The sequence below is a fragment of the Nansenia antarctica genome (genome assembly GCF_963989245.1).
Source record: "Nansenia antarctica genome assembly, chromosome: 5".
Lineage (NCBI taxonomy): Eukaryota > Metazoa > Chordata > Actinopteri > Argentiniformes > Microstomatidae > Nansenia > Nansenia antarctica.
In genome coordinates, this window is record NC_137690.1 from 49,953,036 (window position 1) to 49,977,096 (window position 24,061).

At 42.6% G+C, this 24,061-nt stretch overlaps 2 protein-coding genes across 2 annotated transcripts in view; both read right to left on the reverse strand.

Moving 5' to 3' along the window:
- The window catches only part of LOC308158100 (sodium/potassium/calcium exchanger 1-like), a gene marked incomplete at both ends in the record, with an annotated part of 11,863 nt that extends 6,081 nt beyond the window's left edge, over positions 1–5,782 (reverse strand). The window contains 4 exons of the mRNA XM_080531695.1: positions 772–880; positions 1,455–1,493; positions 3,788–4,031; positions 4,956–5,782. Of these exons, the coding sequence (XP_080387821.1) occupies positions 772–880; positions 1,455–1,493; positions 3,788–4,031; positions 4,956–5,782 (1,219 nt within the window). The remainder of the gene's footprint in view (positions 1–771; positions 881–1,454; positions 1,494–3,787; positions 4,032–4,955) is intronic.
- A 4,132-nt stretch (positions 5,783–9,914) lies between these two features.
- On the reverse strand, positions 9,915–18,149 carry LOC308159031 (very-long-chain (3R)-3-hydroxyacyl-CoA dehydratase-like; the record flags this gene model as incomplete). Its single annotated transcript, XM_080532773.1, has 11 exons — positions 18,057–18,149; positions 17,427–17,469; positions 17,108–17,181; positions 16,488–16,652; positions 16,142–16,193; positions 15,819–15,929; positions 14,993–15,120; positions 14,596–14,708; positions 14,116–14,222; positions 11,417–11,548; positions 9,915–9,991 (listed from the first exon to the last, which is right to left on the reverse strand). Exons 1-11 carry the CDS (start codon positions 18,135–18,137, stop codon positions 9,915–9,917), a joined length of 1,083 nt encoding a protein of 360 aa, XP_080388899.1. The 5' UTR covers positions 18,138–18,149.
- Between the last annotated feature and the right edge of the window lie 5,912 nt (positions 18,150–24,061).

Below are 24,061 nucleotides of genomic sequence, written 5' to 3' on the forward strand. Positions count from 1 at the left end.
CGTACACACACACACACACTTGGTTCTTATCCAGCTTTTATTATCCTGGACTGAAAGCTTATTAAGGATCAGCTGAGGCAGAGCTGTGAGGAGGGGAGACAACCTGGAAAGCCTGAGGACAGTCAAACCAAGGTCAGTCGAGGTGCAGCAGCCCGGTGTGTCACTGGGTCTTAGTTCCCCAGGAAGGCTAGGCAGTAAGGTTTGTCACCGGGTCTTAGTTCTCCAGGAAAGCTATAGGCAGTAAAGGGAGCTGGAAATAAGCACAGCAGGGAGTGCTATCCAAGATCTTTTCTGCCTGCCGAAATACACCAACAAGTCCTCCTCCGGCTGGCTCGATCGGGGTGATCAGAGTCAGGCTGGGGGATGGTAAACCATACTGAACTGTTTTTACTGTATATTATGTTTCAGATGTCTATTTATATTTTATTCTTGTTAGAAAAACGATGGTTTATTAACATGAAATCTGTGAGTGGTTAAAAAAATGGTTTTAATGACTTCAACGTAAGTGTATGTAAACTTCCAACTTCCAACTGTACGTGTAAAAGTACTTGAGGTACTTTTGTTTGGCCCTATTTCATTGGTTCCACGTCTGTTTAAGCTAGGTCAGGTCCTCTGAGGCTCAGTTGCTAGAGCACGACGCTAACAACGCTTAGGTTGTCTGTTCGATTCCCGCTGGGGCCATATATACTGAAAAAATCTACGCACTCACTGCAATGTAAGTCACTTTGGATAAAAGAGTCAGCTAAATGGTGTGTATATGTGTCCTCCTACCTTCTCCCAGTGGGTCCAGAGTGTGGATCATCAGCTGGAAGATGGTGCTCCTCAGGGTGCTGTTGTGGAGAGATGCTGCACTGCCTCCGCGCTGTAGGACAGGGCGTACCTGGGGACAACCCTTCAATGAAGACTATACATTGGTACATTCTAGGGCTGGCATCTGATAAACATGTTTTTTGTTTTTTTACAGATTCATTGTATGTTGAGATAAGAAAGTCAACTATAAGCCTTAGTATATGCCATTTACATACACATACTGTACAACTATAAGCCCATACATACACCATACACATACTGTATATTGCACGTCTCCTGATATAGCTTCTGCACATAAACTACCTCACTGTACATAGCTCATAACTGTATATAGTTCATAACTGTATATACCTCTAAACTAAACTGATGTTTACAACCTCTGCACATACTGTAAATTGCATACTTGCACTTTTGGTTGGATGCTAAACTGCATTTCGTCGTATAGTACTTGTACTCTGCAATGACAATAAAGTTGAATCTAATCTAATCTAAACTAATTTAGAAATATGGAAACATTCAGCATGTGTGTGTGTGTGTGTGTGTGTGTGTGTGTGTGTGTGTGTGTGTGTGTGTGTGTGTGTGTGTGTGTGTGTGTGTGTGTGTGTGTGTGCGTGTGTGTGTGTGTCATACTGTCATACCTGTACCTTTAATTTGTTCTTGTCGTCATGACGTTCTGGGGTGCCCTTTGGTTTGGGGGAAGAATGTGTTGGTTTAGGAGTTTCAGGTGTTGGTTTAGGAGTTTCAGGGCGGGGTGGGGGTGGGGGTGGTGGGAGTGGGGGTGGGGGTGATTTAGGTGGTGGGGGTGGGGGTGGTTGTTCAATTTCCTGCAGAGAACACAGGAATACTTTGTGTAAAGAAAAAAAAAAAAAAAAACATTGTATGGTTACAATCTGGTCACAATCCGATGTGTCTCAGCGCGCTGATGAGCATGTCTCAGTACGGGACTGTGCATAGAGATCCTTCTCAGCACTTTACTGTGCATAGAGATCCTTCTCAGCACGCTAATTGAGATCCTTCTGTGAGGCTGCTACCTCCCCTCCCCCACTGGAAACTCCTCTCAGTAAGCTACAACTCTGCAGCTGAATTCCTGCTGTTCCAGCGGGGCGTTGGTGGTATAGTGGTGAGCATAGCTGCCTTCCAAGCAGTTGACCCGGGTTCGATTCCCGGCCAACGCAGCTGTTTTTACAGTTACACAGATTGTGTTTTTGTCATGAAGCGTCGCATGCCAGAAAAAACATATTGCACTGTAGCTCAGCCAGGCTTCATAAAGCAGCTGAGACTAGTTGTATATGCCTCACTCTGTCTAAATACAACAAAACAGGAACAAAGCAAATAGAAAAAAGAAAGGTCACACTTTCCATGAGCTGCCCTATACCTGTGTATTAATACTTAAATAATATAACACCAATCATTTTGGTTTCATATCAATCTAGTATGCTTTATAATCGCTTTGTAGTAAAAAAAATAGTAATGGGGTAGTTCGGTTGTAGCTGTTCCTTTTTCAGTCATGGTGTAATGCTTTCAATGCCTACTCGTTGTCTCTGAGTTGTCTGACTAGCGTCTAGTCCTAATGTTCTAATCATGTTCTAATCCCTACGCGGCCATCACGCCACTCGAGTAACACTGAACAAGGAATTAACATAGAGAATCCTGTGAAAACCTAATCAGAACTCACTTCCCTTCACAGAACCACACCACACACCCCCGTACCGCAGGCTAGGGACGTAGGGAGGCGAGCCTTCAGACGAGGATCTGAAGGACGCTTATTCGGCTAGTAAAATACAGACAGAGCCTCTTGACCCAAGCCTTTCATTTGGTGCAGAGCCATGCCTCCTTCCCACTCTGATTGCAGGAGTGTGAGTTGGAGTGTGTGTGAGGGTGTGTGCTGGAGCAACAAAAATGGCACTTAGGCCCCCCCCAGTTCAATCAAATGCAGATATTGTTGGTTTCCAGGATAATGCAGAAAAAACAAAACATGGATGTGTGGATGAATTTCCTCGACATGACAAAATCTACAGTGTGAAACAGTGTCAAAGGTATTTCTAATGACATATGCGTTCTCCCTACAAAAATGATACTTCTTTTCGATTCATCCTCGGAAATCTATCATCTGGAATTGTCAGTGTTGTCGCTGGAACGCTCCAGTCTGCCTGACCACGACCGATTGACATTACTTAACATCTCATCAACGTCACACACACACTGACACCTGGGGTCCTTTCAGTTCCTCCTCATCAAAGGCTGCCACACACACACACACGCAGACACGCACACACACACATGCACGCACACGCACACACACACACACACACACACACACACACAAACACACACACACACACACACACACATACACACACACACGCACACACACACGCACACACACACAAACACAGACAGACGGACACACACACACACACACAGATGGACACACACACACACACACACACACACACACACACACACACAGGCTCTCAAAGACCTGCTGAAGGGCCCATATTAATAAACATTGGGGACAAATCACAGCGTACCACCGGCACCCTGGATGGTGTCTCTGAGGGGGTCTGCACTTGGAAAGGATTAGTTGATATTCTGATAAGCTCCTTGCTTTCTTGATTTCCTGATAAATGTTTGATTGGATTGGACACTCCTTCCTGAACAAGCCACCTTGGTCTTATCTTACAGGGAAGCTTAATTTGGTTGTAATTCACAAACAAAAATTATATTTGTATATATATACAGTACCAGTCAAAAGTTTGATCACACTTTCCCATTCAATTGAATGGTGTGTCCAAACCTTTGACTGGTACTGTATATATGATGTGTACATTACATATGTTTCTTCGGGTGGTTTATCCCATGCTCAATGTCTGTGTGTTCCCAAACTGCAGAGCAGGTGATAATACAACATTATCTCAGAGCATGACACTAAATGTGAAGAGCTATAAGATGGTATAATCAGAGGAAGAGAATGAACAGGATTTCCCAAAGTGACATCATCATCACTCACCTTCTGTGGCTCCTCTACGTTGGTGACTTTGACTTTGATGTGTTTGTTGATGCACGACTTGACGGCACGTTCGATCTGGACGTTGAACTTCATGAAGGTCACGTAGGATATGTACCCCGTCAACAGCATCGCGCTCTCCCACCACATGATGGTGTTGTCCAGGAAGAACACGATCAGCATTAACAGGTCTATGATATAGAACGACACGTCCCTGGAAAAGGAGGTAAAGACAGAAATAAGAAATAATAGGAATAAGCCAGCAGAAGTACAGAGCCTGATTGCATCTTTCTTATTTTTATTTTTATTTATTTTTTCTGAGTGGGGCAGTCTCACTCATATTTTTCATTTTTATTTGACAGTACAGTAGAGATTTAGACTACAAGGATGGGTGAGAGAGAGAGGAGGGATGACATGCAGGATATGTCCTCGGCCGGAATCCCTCTACGCCACCTAAGCACCCCTGATTGCGTCTTTTGGACAGAACACTGTCTGCGGAGGGTAGTGCGACTCGAAGTCGGTGGTACTCGGTAACTGACGTCAGAGTCTTTTTGATGTTGTCGGCATGGTGAGTTGATAATGAAGGAGCTGGGCCCTATGCTGGTTGGTGTACCCCCTGTATCTTGTATCCTGTGTCTTTGTTGATTGATCAAACTACAGTATGAGGTATATGTTTGTTTTAAGAACCACCCCATCACCACCCCATTTTGCTCCAACAAAAGGAGCAAGAAATGAGATCCCAAATGAAAAATGTGAGTAGGTGAGAACCAATCAATGAGCCCTGCTCAGAAGCTGGCTCAAATATGAACTACTTAAGTGCTCTCTGTGTACCGTGTTGGTCTAGCTTCAGCTAGGCTCTGAGGAGAGGCCTTCGGTCAATACAGATAAAGGTATTTTTCTTGGTTCGAGAGCCATAGATATTCACTCACCAATTGCCAACTGCTGAGTTTAACTCACCAACTGCCAAATAATTCCAGATTTCTCACCACCGAGTGTCAAGTGTTTTATGTGGTGTTTACCTAGCAACAACATTTTGATACAAAATCATAATCATGAATGCCTTTTTGGTGAATAAAGTCACCCTTGGCACTTTGGCACTCTAGATTGGGTTGACAGTTTGGTGACCTTGACAACCCACCTGAACAGAGGCCACCAGGTGAGGTGCAGCATCTCCCTGGAGAAGATGGCACACATGCCAATCACAAACAGGATGTTGAACACAGCCGAGCCCACGATGGTCCCGATGCCCACGTTGCTATGGGCGATGAACACACCGATCAGGGAGGTGAAGAGCTCTGGGGCGGAGCCTCCGGCAGCCATGAAGGTAGCCCCGGCGACGTCATCTGAGATAGCCAGCTTGTCGGTGATGACGCCGAGCGCGGGCACAAAGAACTCGTCGCAGACGATAGCAAGTGAGATGAACATGTAGACCATCCCGAAGATGTGTAGGCTGATCCAACCTTCCCTCCGTTCCTGAACAGAGAAAATGTCTTCGGGATACTCCCCCCTTTGAACGGTGTCTCCTGGGTCAGCTGGGGGTGGGGTGGTGAGGGGTGTAAGGGCTGTGGTGTTGGGTGGTGGGGTCGGAGAGGGTTTGGGAGGTTCAGGTTCCACATAGATACAGTGTTTGAGGTCTGTCCTATTCACAGTTATCAGTAGAAGCGGCGCCTGGGTGCTCTCCGCTATGACAGCATCACCACCCTCCGTGTTAGATACCGCTACCTCTCGTGTGTCTATCTGAGGCGGAGCTTGGGTGCTCTCAGCTATGACCACCCCTTGTGTGTTTATCTCCAAAACCCCACTCCCCTCCTCCTCTATCCCAGGATCCTCTGCTGTCTGCCGGGCGACCCAAGGCGGTTCCAGTCTTGTTTTGAACGTCAGCGTGTAGAAACAACATAACATCACACCTGAGATGAAGAAGAGGATGCGGCCACGCTGCAGCCTCCTTCTCTGTGGCAGATGCATGTTTACCAGCCAGGATCTTCTTGACTCCAAAAACAATACAGGTTATGTCAGATACATGGCTAGATTTGGGGTAATGATCGGTCCAGCACCATGGTTTGGCAGCAGAAAGTAGCTTAGGGGGTGGTGAACACACTTGTGCATGGTGTGGTTCATTTCATAGTCTTGGTGATAAAAATGTCCTCGCTTCAACCTAACAGATGGGGGGGGGAGAGATAAAGTAAATTATTCTGCTGTTTGGATTTCAATGTTATTTTCACAATATCCTACATATTACAGTTGGCCATTGATGAAGGCAATGCGTGTTAGTGCTGGAGCTCTGAGCAGTGGACAGGAAAGCAATACAGCCACCTGTTACTATGGCTACATAATTGCTTGACTTTGAGTAGGCTACAAATGAAATTGTCATATGTAACGAAATGTATCAAAGACTAATAACGACAAAAACTGCAAAAAGAAGTCAAGTAGACTAAATAATTGTCCCAAAAAAATCAAAGCTACTCCATAATGTGGAGGCGCGCAAAAAGAGAACGTGATGATATGCCCACCTCGAAACCGCTGCATTGGTGATAAATCAGGGAATATTCGATCCACGATTCACTTTGTGCAATACATTAAGGTGCAGATAAGAGATTGAAAATAAAACCCACCACCACAACTTAACTCCGTAGCAAATATTCTTACAAGAAACATCATAGAGTACCGAGTAGCCTACAAGGTCAATGACAGGTGTGAATAGTGGCGCGCGCGCAAATAGCATAGTAATGCCTTATCTGTAAACAAAACCCACACCTGTATAATGACATTGACATATTATAACATCTTACCTTATATCGCTTTCTTCTCCAGCGGTGGGTTGATGAGGTATAGAGATGCTGACACTAGTTTCCATCCAGCTACAAGGGTGCACCGCAGGACAGGTCTTCGACACGGCTCAGAGTGTTAATACCTAGAGTCTAAGAGGCTTATGTAAACAATCTCTCATCTTATCACGAACACATAAACTGTTTCTATCCACTACACCAATTAATTTTGTTCATGATCCAAGCGCAGCGTTTCCAACCATGGACAATAAGCGAGCCATCTGCGCTCAAGAAGTGGTTGTCAAGTAATAATTGCAATTGGACATTGCATTGCAAGCAGGCGGGTTTAGGTTTGACACTTGCGGGTGAGCGGTGTGGTGTGATGTGCAACTCGAGAACGAGATTCGTTGTTTTTGAACGACTCTTTCGAATGATTCGAGTGAGCTGATTCGGCTTTCTGAACGAATCGTCTTTTTCTTGTTGCTGCAAATGTGGGGACATCACAGCAGCCGCACACCGGTTGAATGAGCCAAATCGTCCAGGGCACGTGAGTGGCAGGTAGTGCAAGGTCTCACTTTCACTAATCTTCTCGGACGAGGTTACAGTCAGTGGGCTAATCAAGTCTATATGTGGCAGACAACAAACAGGTAATATACACCTTGTACCGGAGTTGATTAGCTGTCCGTGGAAAGGACGGAGGATTCGTGAGCGACTGCATAGATTAATTAGAAAAATATAATTTTCAGGAAGCTTGATTACATAGTTTTGGCAACATAATTCCATTGTAGAATTAGTCTATCATACTCAGCTTGTCACCACTTTCGCTTGCCTCTATGCCATGACAATCTGGTAATCAAGAAGATATTATTAGTCTGCATTTAGCGCAAGGGGGCCCTCCAGCGTTACTGAACCAATTGAATGAGTGCGAATGAACCGATTCAGTAAAGAGCCGAACTATCACTATCGAACATCATTAGCTGATGCTGACATGCTACAGTGCCCTCCGTAGGTATTGGAAAGAGGAAGCATTTTGGCTCTCAATTCAGTTTATTTAAAAAACATGTTTAAAATAAAGTATAAAACATGCTCTCCCTATTTCAGGGCTCCAAAAGTATTGGAAAAAATAAATGTATAGGGTGCCTTTTCCGTCCCCAGTACAAATCATGTTGTATTTTGTCTAAATTTGGACAAATACTAATTCCATTCGTTTTTTCATGTAGAGTCAATTGTTATTTATTATGAATACAATGATATGGGCTTCTAAGTTTGTATTTTTTTTTTTACATTTTAAAAGCTTTGGTTAAAGATGTAAATGGGATTTTGCCATGTCCCCAGTGTTGTTCATTCAACTTCAATCTAAAAAATAACTAATAAAAACATATACATTTCCAAATATGTTTTTTTTTCTTTTTTCTGAGCAATTATCTATTGAATCAAATATAGATTTTTATCCCCCTCGAACATTATGTTTTTCAACAAGTTAGATATGTCCTTTATGTCCTATATGAACATTAAAATGTAGGTAAATCAACAATTTATTTTTCAGAAGTCCAAAGACATGAAGTCCAAATGGCACCCTATTAAAAAAAATGACCCATAATGTCCAAATAAAGTACTCATGTTATTGAGTACTTCTAGTATTTATCTGCAATCTTTTGCATGCAATAACTGCCTGAAGTCTGATGCTGGATATATTCTCTGGTGAATAGATCATACTTCAGTTCAAAGGCAAATGCAAAGCCTAGAATGAATAGTAGACGTTGACAGCTCTCTTTTATGCCTGCACAAATTATGTGATGGAACACACCTGACTATCCAGAAACACCTGTTAAGCCAATTTTCCAATACTGTTGGTGCCCTGAAATAGGGGGACTATGTTCATTCCAAACTGTTGGGAGTATAGAGCTTATACAAGACAAAAATGCTCCCTATTTCCAATACATATGGAGGGCACTGTATGTGCATTTTGTGTTGTTTTAGACTTCTTCTAGCTACCCATCTGTGACTATAGCTCATTAGTGAGTATACAAATAATTGTGCAATATGTTACCCTTTCTTCCACACACCTTTATTATTCATCACACATCAACCATTCAATTAGAAAGCAGTTAAACATTTCAGGACTTCAGTCAGTGCTTTCCAACCTTCACTTTTCCCTGGGCTCTGCTCCCTGGTCAGAGAGCCAATGAACATTCAGCAAGGAAGATATGGACACAATCATCAGAGGACCTATGACATCACTGAGGGTACTGTCATTTCCTTCCTTCCCCTCCAACATCATGCCCTAGCTCCTGCGCTGCTGTAGACCTGAGACGGTTGGAAAGGTGGAAACAATATGTGACAGCCGCTGGTGAAACCGGGAACGGATTAAGTCGGCAGCCTATTTAATGTACAGACTTTCATTCTGAAAAATACAGTGTTGTTGAATATCAATGACACACTCACAAGTCAACTAACACAGCTTGTTTTGTGAGCCTGCTGTAATGTAAAGTAGTGTTATAGTTAACTAGGTAGTAGTGGGGATTACTCATCGAATCCATTGCATTTCAATATTTTTGGCTTGACTAGTGAGTGTGTAATTGATTTTCAACAACGTTGACATTTATTTAAAATTTTCTGAATAAAAGTCTTTAAACATTTGATCCGCTGCCGACTTGTTCCCGGTTTAACCAGCTGCCGTCACATGCCGTGCGGCTCGTCCTGTAGCCCAATCTCCATGGGCCAAGTACAATTTCCATCACACCCATCCAATCCTATCAGATCTACACATTTACTTATCTCATCAATAATCTGTAGATGCACACTTCCCATGAGAGAAACACTGATGTTCACACAAAAGTCATTGCCAATGAATGAATAAATAAATATCTTAAAAAGAAGAAAACAAACATAAATTAAACATAGATCTCTATACCAGTAGGCTTTATGGCACACAGGGTCAGATGGGTCAAAGGTGAGGTGTAGCTTGTGATTGTTAATCGGGACGGAGACATCCAGTATGTTTACAGTACCAGGATATCAAGATTGTGATCAAGCATGTGAATGTACAGTATTATAAACAGTATTCACCGCAAAGGCATGTGTTAAAAAAAAAAAGACAAAAGAAAAAGCATAATAGCATGTTCTGTCTGGACAAGGGGCTAAACATATTTTACAACATGGTATTTTGGATGGCTTCATCGATTTGTAAAAAAAACAACAACAAAAAACATAGTAGATGTGACATGAATGAGACATGACATGCAAAAGGGTCTAAGGAATTGATGAATGCACTTATAAGTATCTGAGGAAGGTCAAAGGTCACGAGCCTGGCACGGCCTCCTCCCCCCCCTTCAGTTGACCTTCCTCTTCCTGCAGCGGAAGCGTCTTCTCCGCTGCTTGAACAGATGGCGGAAGTTGATGAAGAGACCTGTGGGAGGAGACAGGGACAACTCCATTAGTTTTTTTGTTGTCGTTTGCTGCAAGCTGCCTTCTGTGGGAACAGACAGACAGATCTTTTCTGAGACGGCTGGCAGCACCTTTTCTTGCATTTGTTTGCATATGTTTGGCAGACACATTTATCCAAAGCGACTTACAACAAACACATTTCGTGAGCTTAGAATTATACGGTTCTATCTCCGTTTAGGGTAGTTCAGAGATATTGAGCGTCAAAGTTTTTACATCCCATTATGTTTTGTGAGATGGAACCTTTGTATTTTATTCATTACTAACTCAAAACAAAATCTAGATTTTAAAGATAACACCACACAGGCATTAATAAACACCTAATGGATCAGATTATGTAAAAAATAAAATTAAAAAATGGAGATAGAACCTTATAATTCTAACTTCACGATTTTTCTAAGTAAGTGAATCATCTATCACATTCTTTTAACAATGACTCATTTTAGGATCTTTCAACCAAAATTCCATTCATTTCACATTCCTGCCAGCTGCCCTCTGTAGCCCTGTGACACCCTCCGGTGGACCCAGGGGGAGACGGACCACGTGGCCCGCTGCTCTGAACAGAGCGACAGGGTGCTCCTGAAAAGCAGCCGTGGGTGGCATGTAGCGGCGACCCCGTGACCCTGGGGTCATGCACACCAGAGACGCGACCCCCTAGAGGGGGGGCAGGCCGGTCGCACGCCGGGCACATGCCTGTTGGGATTGAGTTTAGTTTTTATAGCAGGAGCTGGTAACACAACATGGTAGGGGGGGCCAACACTTTGCCGTGCCAGTTGAATTGGAGATATGGTGAGTTTCAACAACAAGAACAACAACAACAAAAAGCCTAATATGATCTTTACACATATCCAACTTCTCATCTATGAAAAGGTGGCTTTGAAACAGGTAAGCCTGCTAAGTTGTGATCCAGTCTGGTGAGAATTCCACCTGGCCAATCAGAGGATAGTGGTACCACTATCAGTGGTACCATCTCCACAACTTCCTAGGGGGGTACGGCTAGGGGTGCAATTGGGCTAAGGAGTGGGAGTTTTTGGCGTTTAGCAGACGCCTTTATCCAAAATGACTTACTTAATCATCTATATATCAGTCATCATATGAAATAGTAATCTATGCCAAAACCAGAGGCCATTGGCAGCTACAATGCTAGGAGAAGGAAGAATTAAAACATTTTTTAAAATTTGGTAGACAAAATAAAACTTTATAGCAGAGAAACTGTACAGGGAGGTAGTGGGGATATGACGGTCTTTAGGAGGGACAGTTAAGAAGGAAGATAGGTAGTGACTCGGTAGTCCTGACAGCAGTGGGCAGCTCGTTCCACCAGCGGGCGACAGGGACAGTGAAATGCTGTGACCGAGTAGCGCGACTCGAGTTCTCCCTGTGTGTGACTTACCCAGGAACATGAGCACCAGGTAGAGCTGCAGGGTGAAGGAGAAGCTGAAGGAGCCGCCCAGGGCGCCAGGGAGGGGGATGCTGTACAGGCGCGTCTCGTTGAAGATGGGCAGGGACTGGATCACAGCCACGGCTGTGGGGGACACAGACAGAGGACTCAGAGGAGACATACAGAATCTATGCTATAACTGTTTAGCATGAGTTGGTCTGGACAAATCAACACACAAAAAAAAAAGAATAAAAGACACATTTTTACATTTACATTTTTGCCATTTAGCAGACGGCTTATTCCAAAGCGTCTTACAATCAATACATTTGACTAAGTAAGTGAATCATCTACCCACTAGTCATAGCAGGAAAAAGTAATCTATGCTCAGGCCTGGGGCCATTGGCAGTCGTCGGGCTAGAAAAAGGAAGATTTTTCTTTTTTCTTTTATGAAGAAACAGGAGAAACAGTACGTAGGTGTCTCAGGAGAGACCGTGCGAGGGGGGGGGGGGGTAGTACAGTAGATGTCTCAGCAGGGACAGTTAAGGTGTAGCATGAAGAGATGGGTCTTCAGTCTCAGATGGAAGATGGGGAGTGATTCTGCAGTTCTGACAGCTGTTGTGGGAACCACAGTCGTGACAACAGTTCTGACACCTTTCTGACACATTGTCAAGGTGGACTCCCACACAGATACTTTCAGTGGAGTATCTCTTGAAGATGCTTTTTAGTCTTGCAGAAGGACTGATCTGTGCCTGGGATACCAGCCCTTTATCTATGCTTTAAATGTACACAGTCATCCCAGTTTAAGTTCATAATATGTGATAGCATATACAGTGGGGTGCAAAAATTGCAATCCTTCCTAACCTCTAAATGGTACAAAGTTAAACATGACACATTTCATCACATTTTAAAACAAGATTAAAAAATTGTTTTCACTTTTTACAGTTTCAAAATAATAAAACAAGGAAAAAGGCCTTGTGCAAAAGTTTGGGAACCCTGTCAGCTAGTACTTTGTAACTCCTCCTCGGGCTATAACTCCTCCTCGGGCTATAACAGCTTGCAAACGCTTCCTGTAGCCAGCTAAGATTTTTTCCCCATTCTTCCTGACAGAACACCTCTAACTCAGAAATATTCTTTGGCCTACTTGCATGCACGGCATGTTTGAGATCTCTCCACAGATTTTCAGTAATATTCAAGTCTGGGGACTGTGATGGTAATTCCAAAACCTTTATCTGTCTTTCCTGGAGGTACTTCATGATTGATTTTGAGGTATGCTTCAAGTCACTGTCTGGCTGGAATACCCAACCTCTCTTCAACTTCAATTTCTGGACTGACCTTCGAACATTAGCCTCTAGAATGTCTTGATATTAATTTTGGTGGAATCCATTCTTCCTTCCACCCACACAATATTGCCTGTGCCCCTAGCTTCACTCCTTTTTCTCCAAACATACCTTCTTTGGTTGTGGCCAAAAAGTTACATTTTGGTTTTGTCACTCAGTCCAAAGCACATTGTTCCAATAGGCTTCAGGTTTCTCAAGGTTTATTTTGCATATTTCAGATGCAATTTTGATTTAAGATGATTAATTTTGTGTTGAGGTCGTAGTAGCTTCTTTCTGGCAACTCTGCCATGTAGGTCTTTGTTGTTTAAGGTACGCTGTATTGTTGTCCTGTGAACAACTAGACCGGTGTCTGCTACTCTTTTTTGCAGCTCTTTTGCAGTGATGTGTGGGTTCTTCTGAGCATTTCTCACAAGATCTCGGGCCATTCTATCTGAAAATGTTCTTGGTCTTCCAGATCTTGCCTTGACTTCAATTGTTCCATTTATTTTCCATTTTCTGATGATGTTTCTGACAGTGGAAATGGGTAGTTTAAAACGTTGCAAGAGTTTTTTGTAGCCTTCTCCTTGATGGTGGAAGTGAACTATCTTGATTCTGACATCCTTGGACAACTGTAGAGGAACCCATGGTTTTTAACACCAGACACAACAGCCACCGCAGTCGGATACTTTAGAAGGCATGGAGTTACTTCAGAATATACAGTTCAACCCTGGAATTATATTCACCTGACTCATTGAAGGGCTAACGAGTAAATCACCTTGGTCTGGGCCTTAGTAATCATCTTCTCAAAAGGTAACAAAGAATAATCCAAAAGGATTCCCAAACTTTTGCACAGGGCCCTTTTCCTTTTTTTTATCAGTTAAAAACTTTTGCAGAAAGGTGTCATGCTTAACTTTGTAGCATTTAGTGTTCAGGTCACTTGGAGATTAATTGTAACAGACATTTAAACCAGGGGTGCAAAAAAAAATTTGCACCCCACTGTATATGGCAGCTGGTGAAACCGGGAACAAGTCGGCAACCAATCAAATTGTTTGTACTTTTAGTCTGAAAAATGTAAATAAATGTCAACGTAGTGGGAAATCAATGACACACTTGCTAGTCAAGCCAAAACATTGCAATTGCAATGGATTCGATGAGTAATCCCCACTACTACCTAGTAGTTAACGATAACCCTACTTTACATTGTTAGCAGGCTCACAAAACAAGCTGTGTTAGTTGACTAGCGAGTGTCATTGATTTTCAACAACGTTTACATTTACTTATAATGTTTCATTTGGTCGGTTGCCGACTTGTTCCCCCCTTCATCAGCTGCTGTCACATATGCAAGTGATCTAGATAGAGAAGACAGTTGAAGGGTAAAGTATGAGGCCCACAAACCTTCTGCTAGAGCACCCAGTGGGTACAGAGGCATCCATATGGTGTATCTCATCCAGGTAAGCAGTTTCCACTCTGTATCAATACAGGCCAACATGTAGAATGGATACCTAGGGCAAGAGACAAGGATTAATAGATTAATACATTGAATAATACCGTTAGTAAGTAATACAACTAGTAATACATTGAATAATACCGTTGGGTCTATAAGAACACCAAAATGGACAGCACTTATATAGCGCCTTATTCCAAAGCGCTTTACAACGGCCTCTCATTGACCTATTCACACACACATCCACACACCAATGGCGGCAAGCTACCATGCAAGGCGCCGGCCCGCTCATTGGGAGCAATTTGGGGTTCAGTGTCTTAACACTACTGGGTGCTTCAGAACTAAGACTGGTTGTTTTTTTCTTTGCAGTCAAACTGTCACGACAGCTCTGTCGACCTTGACCTTGTATGGATTGTAGGAGGTCATTTCACCTGAAGATCTCAATGCTGCTCCACAGGTAGAACACGAAAAAGACCACAGGTTTGTTCTGCATGTCCTCCAGGCTACCAAAGATGACAAACAGGACCACGTTTCTCCCCACAACCTGTCATTGAGCACAATAGAAAACAACACACAAGACTTCACTAAATGTGAAGTTAAAAACATGTTTTGCTTATCACTTTGAATAAAGCGAGCTTTGCGTTTCTTGAATGACTGGCTTTGCATCATGGAGTTGCTCAGCTGCATTCAAAAGAAGAGTATTGGGGAGGTAAAGTACAGTAGCGGTCAGTAGAGACTAGTGAGACATCTTCCTGCATCAAGCATCTTTGATAATTTCTCTGTTCCTCTTAAGACTTTGTGTGAATGAAAGTTTTTCTGGGTTAGGACCTGGATCATAGCTGGGAAGACGCCCGTCCTGACCAGCCCCAACGCAGGGTTGATGACCTCGGCCACAGCCATCATCTGACAGAAGTACATCATATCAGCCATGGTGTGAAACGTGTCGTAGAAGGAGTCTGAGAGAGGGGAGAGCGGGGTAGAATGAGAAGGGGTTGTATGTGGCATTATTCAAAACTATTTGCAAGACAAACCTGCAGAGTTAATGTTCCCTTTCTCATATTCAAATTAACGCATCTATAAATAGACATGGCTCTGTTCTTCACAGAACTAACACACTGACTTGATGTCGATGTCACTTTTCAGTGCTCTTTTCCCTTCCTTCCATCTTTGCTCGTTTCATGGGAGACGAAGCATTTACCAAAGAAAAATACTAAGTATTATAACAAGATAATACTTACTAATACTTCCTAAAAATAATGACAACAAAGAAATTTGAATTTGCGATAGGTTGCTCACATCTTGCCTATAGTAACAAAGTTAGTTAAATGAAATCCTTTACTTTCACAAATGCTTCCCTCTAACTGCCAAAACTAACCATGATATAATAATAATAATAATAATAATAATAATAATAATAATAATAATGATGAGTAGAACGGTCATGACCACACACACTGAGTATTAATCTGTTATCCTTGTACCACACACACTTACCCTAGTATAAACCAACATGAACACTGACCGTGGCCCAGTATGAAGAGTCATGAACACTGACCGTGGCCCAGTATGAAGAGTCATGAACACTGACCTTGGCCCAGTATGAAGAGTCATGAACACTGACCTTGGCCCAGTATGAAGAGTCATGAACACTGACCTTGGCCCAGTATGAAGAGTCGAACAGTCATGTTGACAAAGATCCAGGAGAAACCCAGGAACTGGACCAGGTTGTACATGAACAGGTAGCCCTTCTTCAGCCCCACGTACGCTGAAGGGTTGTAATTATTCATTACATTATGTTAATGTCTTAATATATATATTATACATATATATTACATTCATATCCGAATACATTACATTATCTTCCATTTTATGGAATGTGACAATACATTCCAATAAAACGTACATGACATTCCATTAACTATAAAGGTAAATGGCATCATTACCAGAGCATGGCGGATATCAAAGCTTGGTACTTACGATCTGGACGGATTCTCGACTCAAAGCTGACCTTGTGTATCTTCTCCTCCTCCTACAAAAGAGACACAAACAGCACAGTGCTTTGCACCTCAAACAAACCCTTTTCGTATTAAAAACTAAAAGCCAGTTCTAAAGGCATTCTCTCTATACACACTGGTAACAGGGGAGGGAAGCCCCTCAACTGTATATACCTCTAAACTATCATACTTGCCATACTGTACCTATCACTATCATTGTCATATTTTTATAGCATGTTTTTTATATCACTTCTGGTTAGATGCTAAACTGCATTTCGTTGTCTGGTACTTACACTCTGCAATGACAATGAAGTTGAATCTAATCCTACCTTAGCCTGCTGCTCCATCTCAGCGTCTGACTCGTCCAGCCAGCGGTCGAAGTCCGGGGCCAGGAACACCGGCTTCCTCTCCTGCAGCGTCAGCCTGTCCCACCAGCGGTGATCCTGCTTCGTCACGGTGATATTCACCTGCCTCTGGGTGGACTTATGGCTCACCTGAGAACACACACACACACACACACACACACACACACCCACACCCCCCCCCCCCCCACACACACACACACACACACACACACACACACACACACACACACACACACACACACACACACACACACACACACACACACACACACACACACACACACACACACACACACACACACACACACACACACACACACACACACACACACACACACACACACACACACACACACACACAACACAATAAGCAAATCATGAGGTGTCTGACTTCTGTTACCAGGCTTTACACATATCAATATTAGGTCATAACAGAAGGTCCTATGACATTTACATTACAGGCTGATAATACCTTTGGCTTCACCAACACGCACACACACACACACACACACACACACACACACACACACACACACACGTGCACGCACGCACATACACACATTTACTTTACAGGCTGATAATACCTCTGGCTTCACCGGTTCCAGGAACTCCAGGCTGAACTCATAGTCATTGTCTCCTTTAGCTCCATGGCCCTGTGCTACAGAACAGAGGACAACGCCTTTAATATAATTTGACACTAGACTGCAGTTCTTAAGGATTCATAATTCGTGAATAGTGTGACAAATGTTTATCTTCTTTGTTAATATTGCAGACTTGAATCCAATTTTGTACATCCTAATTGACTGTATGACTAAAGCAAACATTCTTTGTCTAATTATGGAGTCATTATTGGCTGCTCTACTTGTAACAGTCTATTCAGTTACAATAAAATACAAAACCAACCTTTGAATTGAAGGGTGTTTTCTTGCACACTGATGTCAAGAATCTGAAATGCAAAACCACAACAGCAGAAAAGGAGGGATTGTGATAACATAACTGATAAGGGAATTAGAGATCATTTACTTTAGAGGCATGCGGGCCTAATAGGTTATAGGTCCACCATCACCATGACAACTCATGAATATTTGATGAGGCTCAAACATATGTGAAATATGACCGAAGGAGATCCTGCACATTTACACTGAGTGAACCACTGACTTATGAGATAGGTCCGTTTTCTTCCTTATTGTAGCTGTCTAGTCTTGATTTTTCTTGCACGCTAGATAAGCGATAAGTGATGATGGTAAATAAATACTATAGCCAGATAGTACATCATTAATAGTAGTTAAATATGCTTACTAAGCAAACCTGCCTCCAGCAAGGTTAATAAATAGAATGCTGTTAACAGTCACAGAATGATAACTTAACAATTATTTTTAATTCGCTGATTCAAACAACCTGCATTGAATTTCAGATAGCAAGTAGCAAGTAAAATGCCGGAAATCTGAATCTCGTTGGCCAACACTACTACAGCCATCCCAGCATCTGAGGCCAGCCAGTTTGGACGACGGGTCCTCAACAGCATCACCTTACCTTCGCATCGCTGAGCTCCACGCGTAGATAAATGTCACCATGTCGCTGTGCCCAGTAGACGTGTGGTGTGAGGGTCTGCATGGTAGCGAGCCCACCGTGGGTAATGATGATGAAAATATGTATCTGTTGTTTCACTCAAATGAAGGGACGGTCAGGCAAACTCATCATTCATTCACCCAGCTGCTCTCAGTAACAGACGCGGAAGCACTATTCACAGAACGTTCGAGTAGGGTCCATCTGCGCGCATCAAATCCATCACCCGGAAATGTGATGTACCATACGTCATCATACCGCGCCTGCATATTTGCATAGACTACGTCATCGCCTTACCACGGTAACGGTGGAAACCATGAATCGCCTTACTACGGCCTTACTACGGTGAAAACTACGGAAAAAACTAATATGTAGAGTACAGTCCTATCAATTGTTCGAAAAGGAGTAGGAAGAAGCCTGTCCTACCCCTGTTTATACTTAACAATTATGCTTACATTATATAATCCAATTAATTAATACATATATTTCAGTATCATCCGTTCTAATACTTTTTCATTAAAAATAATTTAAACCTTTTTTTAAATAGAGCAATAGAGCAATATTTCTGCTTTCCTTCATATTTTCTACATATTTTTGACATTAGGAACAAGTTATTAGTGTGATCACGATATCCGACCTCATGTACAATCCTCATAGCTTTTTTCTGTAGTGTAATCAATGGGTTTAAAGTGCTTTTATATTCATTTCCCCATATCTCCATACAGTAACTCAAATAGGGTAAGACAAGACAACAATATAGAGTATACAACATCCTCTGTTCCAGAATATGTTTTGCCCTGCACAATACTGCAATACTCCTTGATACTTTGGATCTAACATATCTTATATGAGATTTCCAACAGAATTTACTGGGCTTAAAGTGCAGACTCTCAGCTTTAGGTTAAGGGTATTCACATCCAAATTGAAGGAAGGGTTTATGAATTATAGCTCTTATGTATAATAACCAAAAGTAATTAGACAATTGACTCAAAAGCTGTTTCATGGGCCAGTGTGGGCTATTTATTCCTTCATTATTTCTTTATCAATTAAGCAGGTAAAAGGTCTGAGTTGATTCCAAGTGTGGCATTTGCATTTGGAGGCTGTTGCTGTATACGCACAACATGCAGTCAACAGAGCTCTCAATGCAACTGAAACAGGCCATCCTTAGGCTGTAAAAACAAAACAAAAATCCATCAGAGAGATAGTGGGAACATTAATACTGGCCAAATTAACTGTTTGGTACATTCTGAGAAAAAAAGAATGCACTGGTGAGTGTGATGACATGGACATGCATGGCTTCCAATGGCACTGGGTCACTAGTGTTTATTGATGATGTGAAGACAGAAGCAGACAGATGAATTCTGAAGTGTTTAGGGATATTCTGTCTGCTCAGATTCAGACAAATTCAGCAAAGTTGATTGGATGGTGCTTCACAATACAGATGGACAATGACCCAAAATATAGTGTGTAAGCAACCCGGGACTTTTTTAAGGCAAAGAAGTGGAATATTCTGCAATGGCCAGAGTCAATCACCTGATCTCAACCCAATCAAGCATGCATTTCACTTGCTGAAGACAAAACTAAAGGCAGAAAGACCCACGAACAAACAACAACTGAAGACTGCTGCAGTAAAGGCCTGACAAAGCATCACAAAGGAGGAAACCCAGCATTTGGTGATGTCCATGTGTTCCAGACTTCAGGCAGTCATTGCCTGCAAAGGATTCTCGACTAAGTATTAAAAATGAACATTTTACTTACTGTATGATTGTTAATTTGTCCAATTACTTTTGAGCTCCTGAAAATAGGAGACTGTGTATAAAAATGGTTGCAATTCCTAAATGTTTCATACAATATTTTTGTTCAACCCCTTGAATTGAAGCTGAAAGTATGCACTTCAATTACATCTTGATTGTTTCATTTCAAATCCTTTGTGGTGGCATACAGAGACAAAATTATGGAAATTGTGTCACTGTCCAAATACTTCCAGACCTAACTGTATATAAATAAAAGAATGTCAATGACCCCAGGTGTGGGACTTTATTAGGTCAAACACAATGTATAGGTGTGTTGCAACACAAATGCCCAAAAAAGTGTACAAGGGATCAAATCAATTGTATATACAAGTTTTATTTGTATAGCGCATTTCTTACAAGATGCGACTCAATGCGCTTCACGTAATGACAGATGTTCAGTGTCCAGTGTAGTGTTCAGTGTTGTGTCCAGTGTCCAGTGTAGTGTTCAGTGTTGTGTCCAGTGTCCAGTGTAGTGTTCAGTGTTGTGTCCAGTGTCCAGTAGTGTTCAGTGTTGTGTCCAGTGTCCAGTGTAGTGTTCAGTGTTGTGTCCAGTGTTCAGTGTTGTGTCCAGTGTCCAGTGTAGTGTTCAGTGTTGTGTCCAGTGTCCAGTGTAGTGTAGTGTTCAGTGTTGTGTCCAGTGTCCAGTGTAGTGTTCAGTGTTGTGTCCAGTGTCCAGTGTAGTGTAGTGTTCAGTGTTGTGTCCAGTGTAGTGTAGTGTTCAGTGTTGTGTCCAGTGTCCAGTGTAGTGTAGTGTTCAGTGTTGTATCCAGTGTCCAGTGTAGTGTAGTGTTCAGTGTTGTGTCCAGTGTAGTGTTCAGTGTTGTGTCCAGTGTCCAGTGTAGTGTAGTGTTCAGTGTTGTGTCCAGTGTCCAGTGTAGTGTAGTGTTCAGTGTTGTGTCCAGTGTAGTGTAGTGTTCAGTGTTGTGTCCAGTGTCCAGTGTAGTGTTCAGTGTTGTGTCCAGTGTTCAGTGTAGTGTTCAGTGTTGTGTCCAGTGTCCAGTGTAGTGTTCAGTGTTGTGTGTAGTGTAGTGTAGTGTTCAGTGTTGTGTCCAGTGTAGTGTAGTGTTCAGTGTTGTGTCCAGTGTCCAGTGTAGTGTAGTGTTCAGTGTTGTGTCCAGTGTCCAGTGTAGTGTTCAGTGTTGTGTCCAGTGTCCAGTGTAGTGTTCAGTTTGTGTCCAGTGTCCAGTGTAGTGTTCAGTGTTGTGTCCAGTGTCCAGTGTAGTGTTCAGTGTTGTGTCCAGTGTCCAGTGTAGTGTAGTGTTCAGTGTTGTGTCCAACCCCCAGTGGTCAGACACGGACAGCTCCGTTGGTGGCCAGTCGTCCCTCTGCTCGGGACCACAGCTCGGCGCCTGCAAAAAGTCAGCTCTCAAAAACAAGAAAACAAGCAATAAAAATAGGGGGATAAGTAATCGGTAGACATCTGAGAATGTAGCTATTGTGAACTTTTAAATTACATTAAGTGGTTGAAGACAACGCAGCGTTTTTTAGCCCTGCCAGCTGTACATCTTATATGCATAACTGCATTTTGTTGTTGGTACTTGTACTCAGCAATGACAATAAAGTTGAATCTAATCTAATATCTCTCTAATATCTCTGATAACGCTAAACCACATAGGATTACCCAATTAGCCAAGCCAGATGAACAAAACTACGTGCGAAACAGCCGCGTAACACATGCAACAACCTAAATAATAAATACACATCTGAAAACTATAACATGTTCATTAATAATATTTCGAAATTCTCACCTGAGCTGCATTTGCCATTGTATTTGTAATTCTTCTTCTTCTTCTTCTTCTTCTTCTTATCAATTGCGTGTTCAAATTATTGTTCGTTAAATGTCCTATACAATGTCGCCGTGTTTTTAAAATCCATTTAAGATCCTTCAAAATCTCGCGGTTTCTCGCGGTTTCTTTTACCGACGCGCTTACGATGACGTGGTCCAACACACATTTCCGGGTGATGGATTTGATGCGCGCAGTTGGATACTATAGGAGTGGTCCGCTGCGCGCTGGCCTGCCTGGGGGAACGTGCCCGTGCACACAGACAGCGGGGGCGAGCCTAGAGAGAACAATAGGGCAGATATTAGGTACACTGGCCTATTAGGTATTATTACTGGTGTGAGTGGAAATCTGACTCGATTTGAATATCTACTCGGGCAGTGTCTATTTCCGGGCCATTATTTTATAATGCGAGAGTTGGTTGCACAAAACACCACGTTCAAGAGTTTTGGATAAGAATGAAAGAAGAGATACCGGTCTAGTTTTGGACAACAGATGGGTCAAGTGATGCCTTCTTGAGAAGAGCTTTGACTCCAGCTGTCTATTAAAGGCAGCCGGGACAAAGCCAGTGGTCAGGGAGGAGGTGATGTGGGTGGTAAGGAAAGGAAGGATGTCGTTTGAGATGGATTGGCAAAGGGGTGAGGGGATGGGATGGAGAGTGCAGGTGGTTGCCCGATTGGATAAGACAAGTTTTAGGTCATCAGGGGGGTATTCCATCAACGTCGCTAAAGGAAAATCAGTCTCGTGATACTCATCAAAATAAACCTGGATTTTCCTTTAGCGACGTTGATGGAATACCCCCCAAGGAGAGAGGGGAAAGATAAACCACAGGCAAATCTACTAGTGACTTATCAATAAAGTATCTATCTGTCTATCTACTAGTGATTTATCAATAAAGTATCTATCTATCTATCTAGTAGTGATTTATCAATAAAGTATCTATCTATCTATCTAGTAGTGATTTATCAATAACGTATCTATCTATCTAGTAGTGATTTATCAATAAAGTATCTATCTATCTGTCTATCTACTAGTGATTTATCAATAAAGTATCTATCTATCTGTCTATCTAGTAGTGATTTATCAATAAAGTATCTTGAATGAATGAATGAATGAATGGTCTTTATTGTCAATAATACAGTACAGGTACCAAACAACGACATTTGGGAGGGGGGGCTTGGCGTACCGCAAAATCCCGAGGCCCCCCCGCAAGGTGGCGGCGGGGGCCCTTTCGCAACGGAGGTTAAAAAAATAAAAACGTGCGTTTTTTAGAGGCCGATGCGTTATTGACGTTGCGAAATTTCGCAATATGCACTCTACATTCTAAATGCTTGACTTAGCAAAAGGTACAAACAAGTGAGAGCAATAACTAAAACCAAAATGGTAGACTACATCAGTAGAATGTATTATAAGTAGAAAAGTACAAGCTTTATTTCTTTTAACAAAGTGTGGTGTGCACAGCAGCGCGATATCTGTAAACATACAAGCTGTAGACCAGGGGTGCCCAATACGTCGATCGCGATCGACCGGTCGATCGCAAAGGTAGTATGGGTAGACAGGGCTGGACTGGGACAAAAATTAGGCCCTGGCATTTTTGGCCCAGACAGGCCCACCCCAATCGGTCGACCACACCCACCAGCACAAAAATACTTGCCTTATATACTCGTCTTATATACTGTGCTGTACAGTCATATGACAAACTGTAGTATTCCCCCAAACCACTACAAAGACGACTACATACAGTAAGCAATGGTACCAGTGCAAGTAGACCAGTGTACTCAGTGATCAGATTCCAGAGCGAATTTACGAACGCAGCCTTGTTGTTCTAGATTTTTTTTCCCATTATCAACCTATCATTGCGCTTTAGAGTAAAACAAAGCACGCAACTGTCGCGTCTATCTTTTCATGGCAACTCTACATTGTGATTTACAAGGGATATTAACTAATATTAAGTAATATTATTACTTGGTTACATTTTGCAATTGATCCGCGGTACACATGCGTGCCGAACCGTGGGGGGCGATCCGTTACACCCCTACACAGCTACCTATATTTTCCTTACCGGGTCAACGGTTACAGGCTGACTCGGCCCCGCTTCTTCTGTATCCTCTCTATCCTCTGTATCTGTACCCTGCTCCCGCTCCTCCCTGCCAGCCTCCTCTTCAACCTGTTGCTGTTGCTGCTGTGGTAAACTTGAGGGTGCAGCAAACATGTCCCTAATGTTTACACATTTGGCAGCATCTGCCTCGAGTTTCTTCTTGTTTTTCTCCTTCTAGTTTTTCCCAGCCTCCCTTCCGTTTTAGTGTGCTTTTGCGCTCCATCTCTCTCAGTATCTATCTAGTAACTATCCAGGCTAACTAAATTTATTTTGCCGGCCGGCTCGGCCCAAAACTACCGC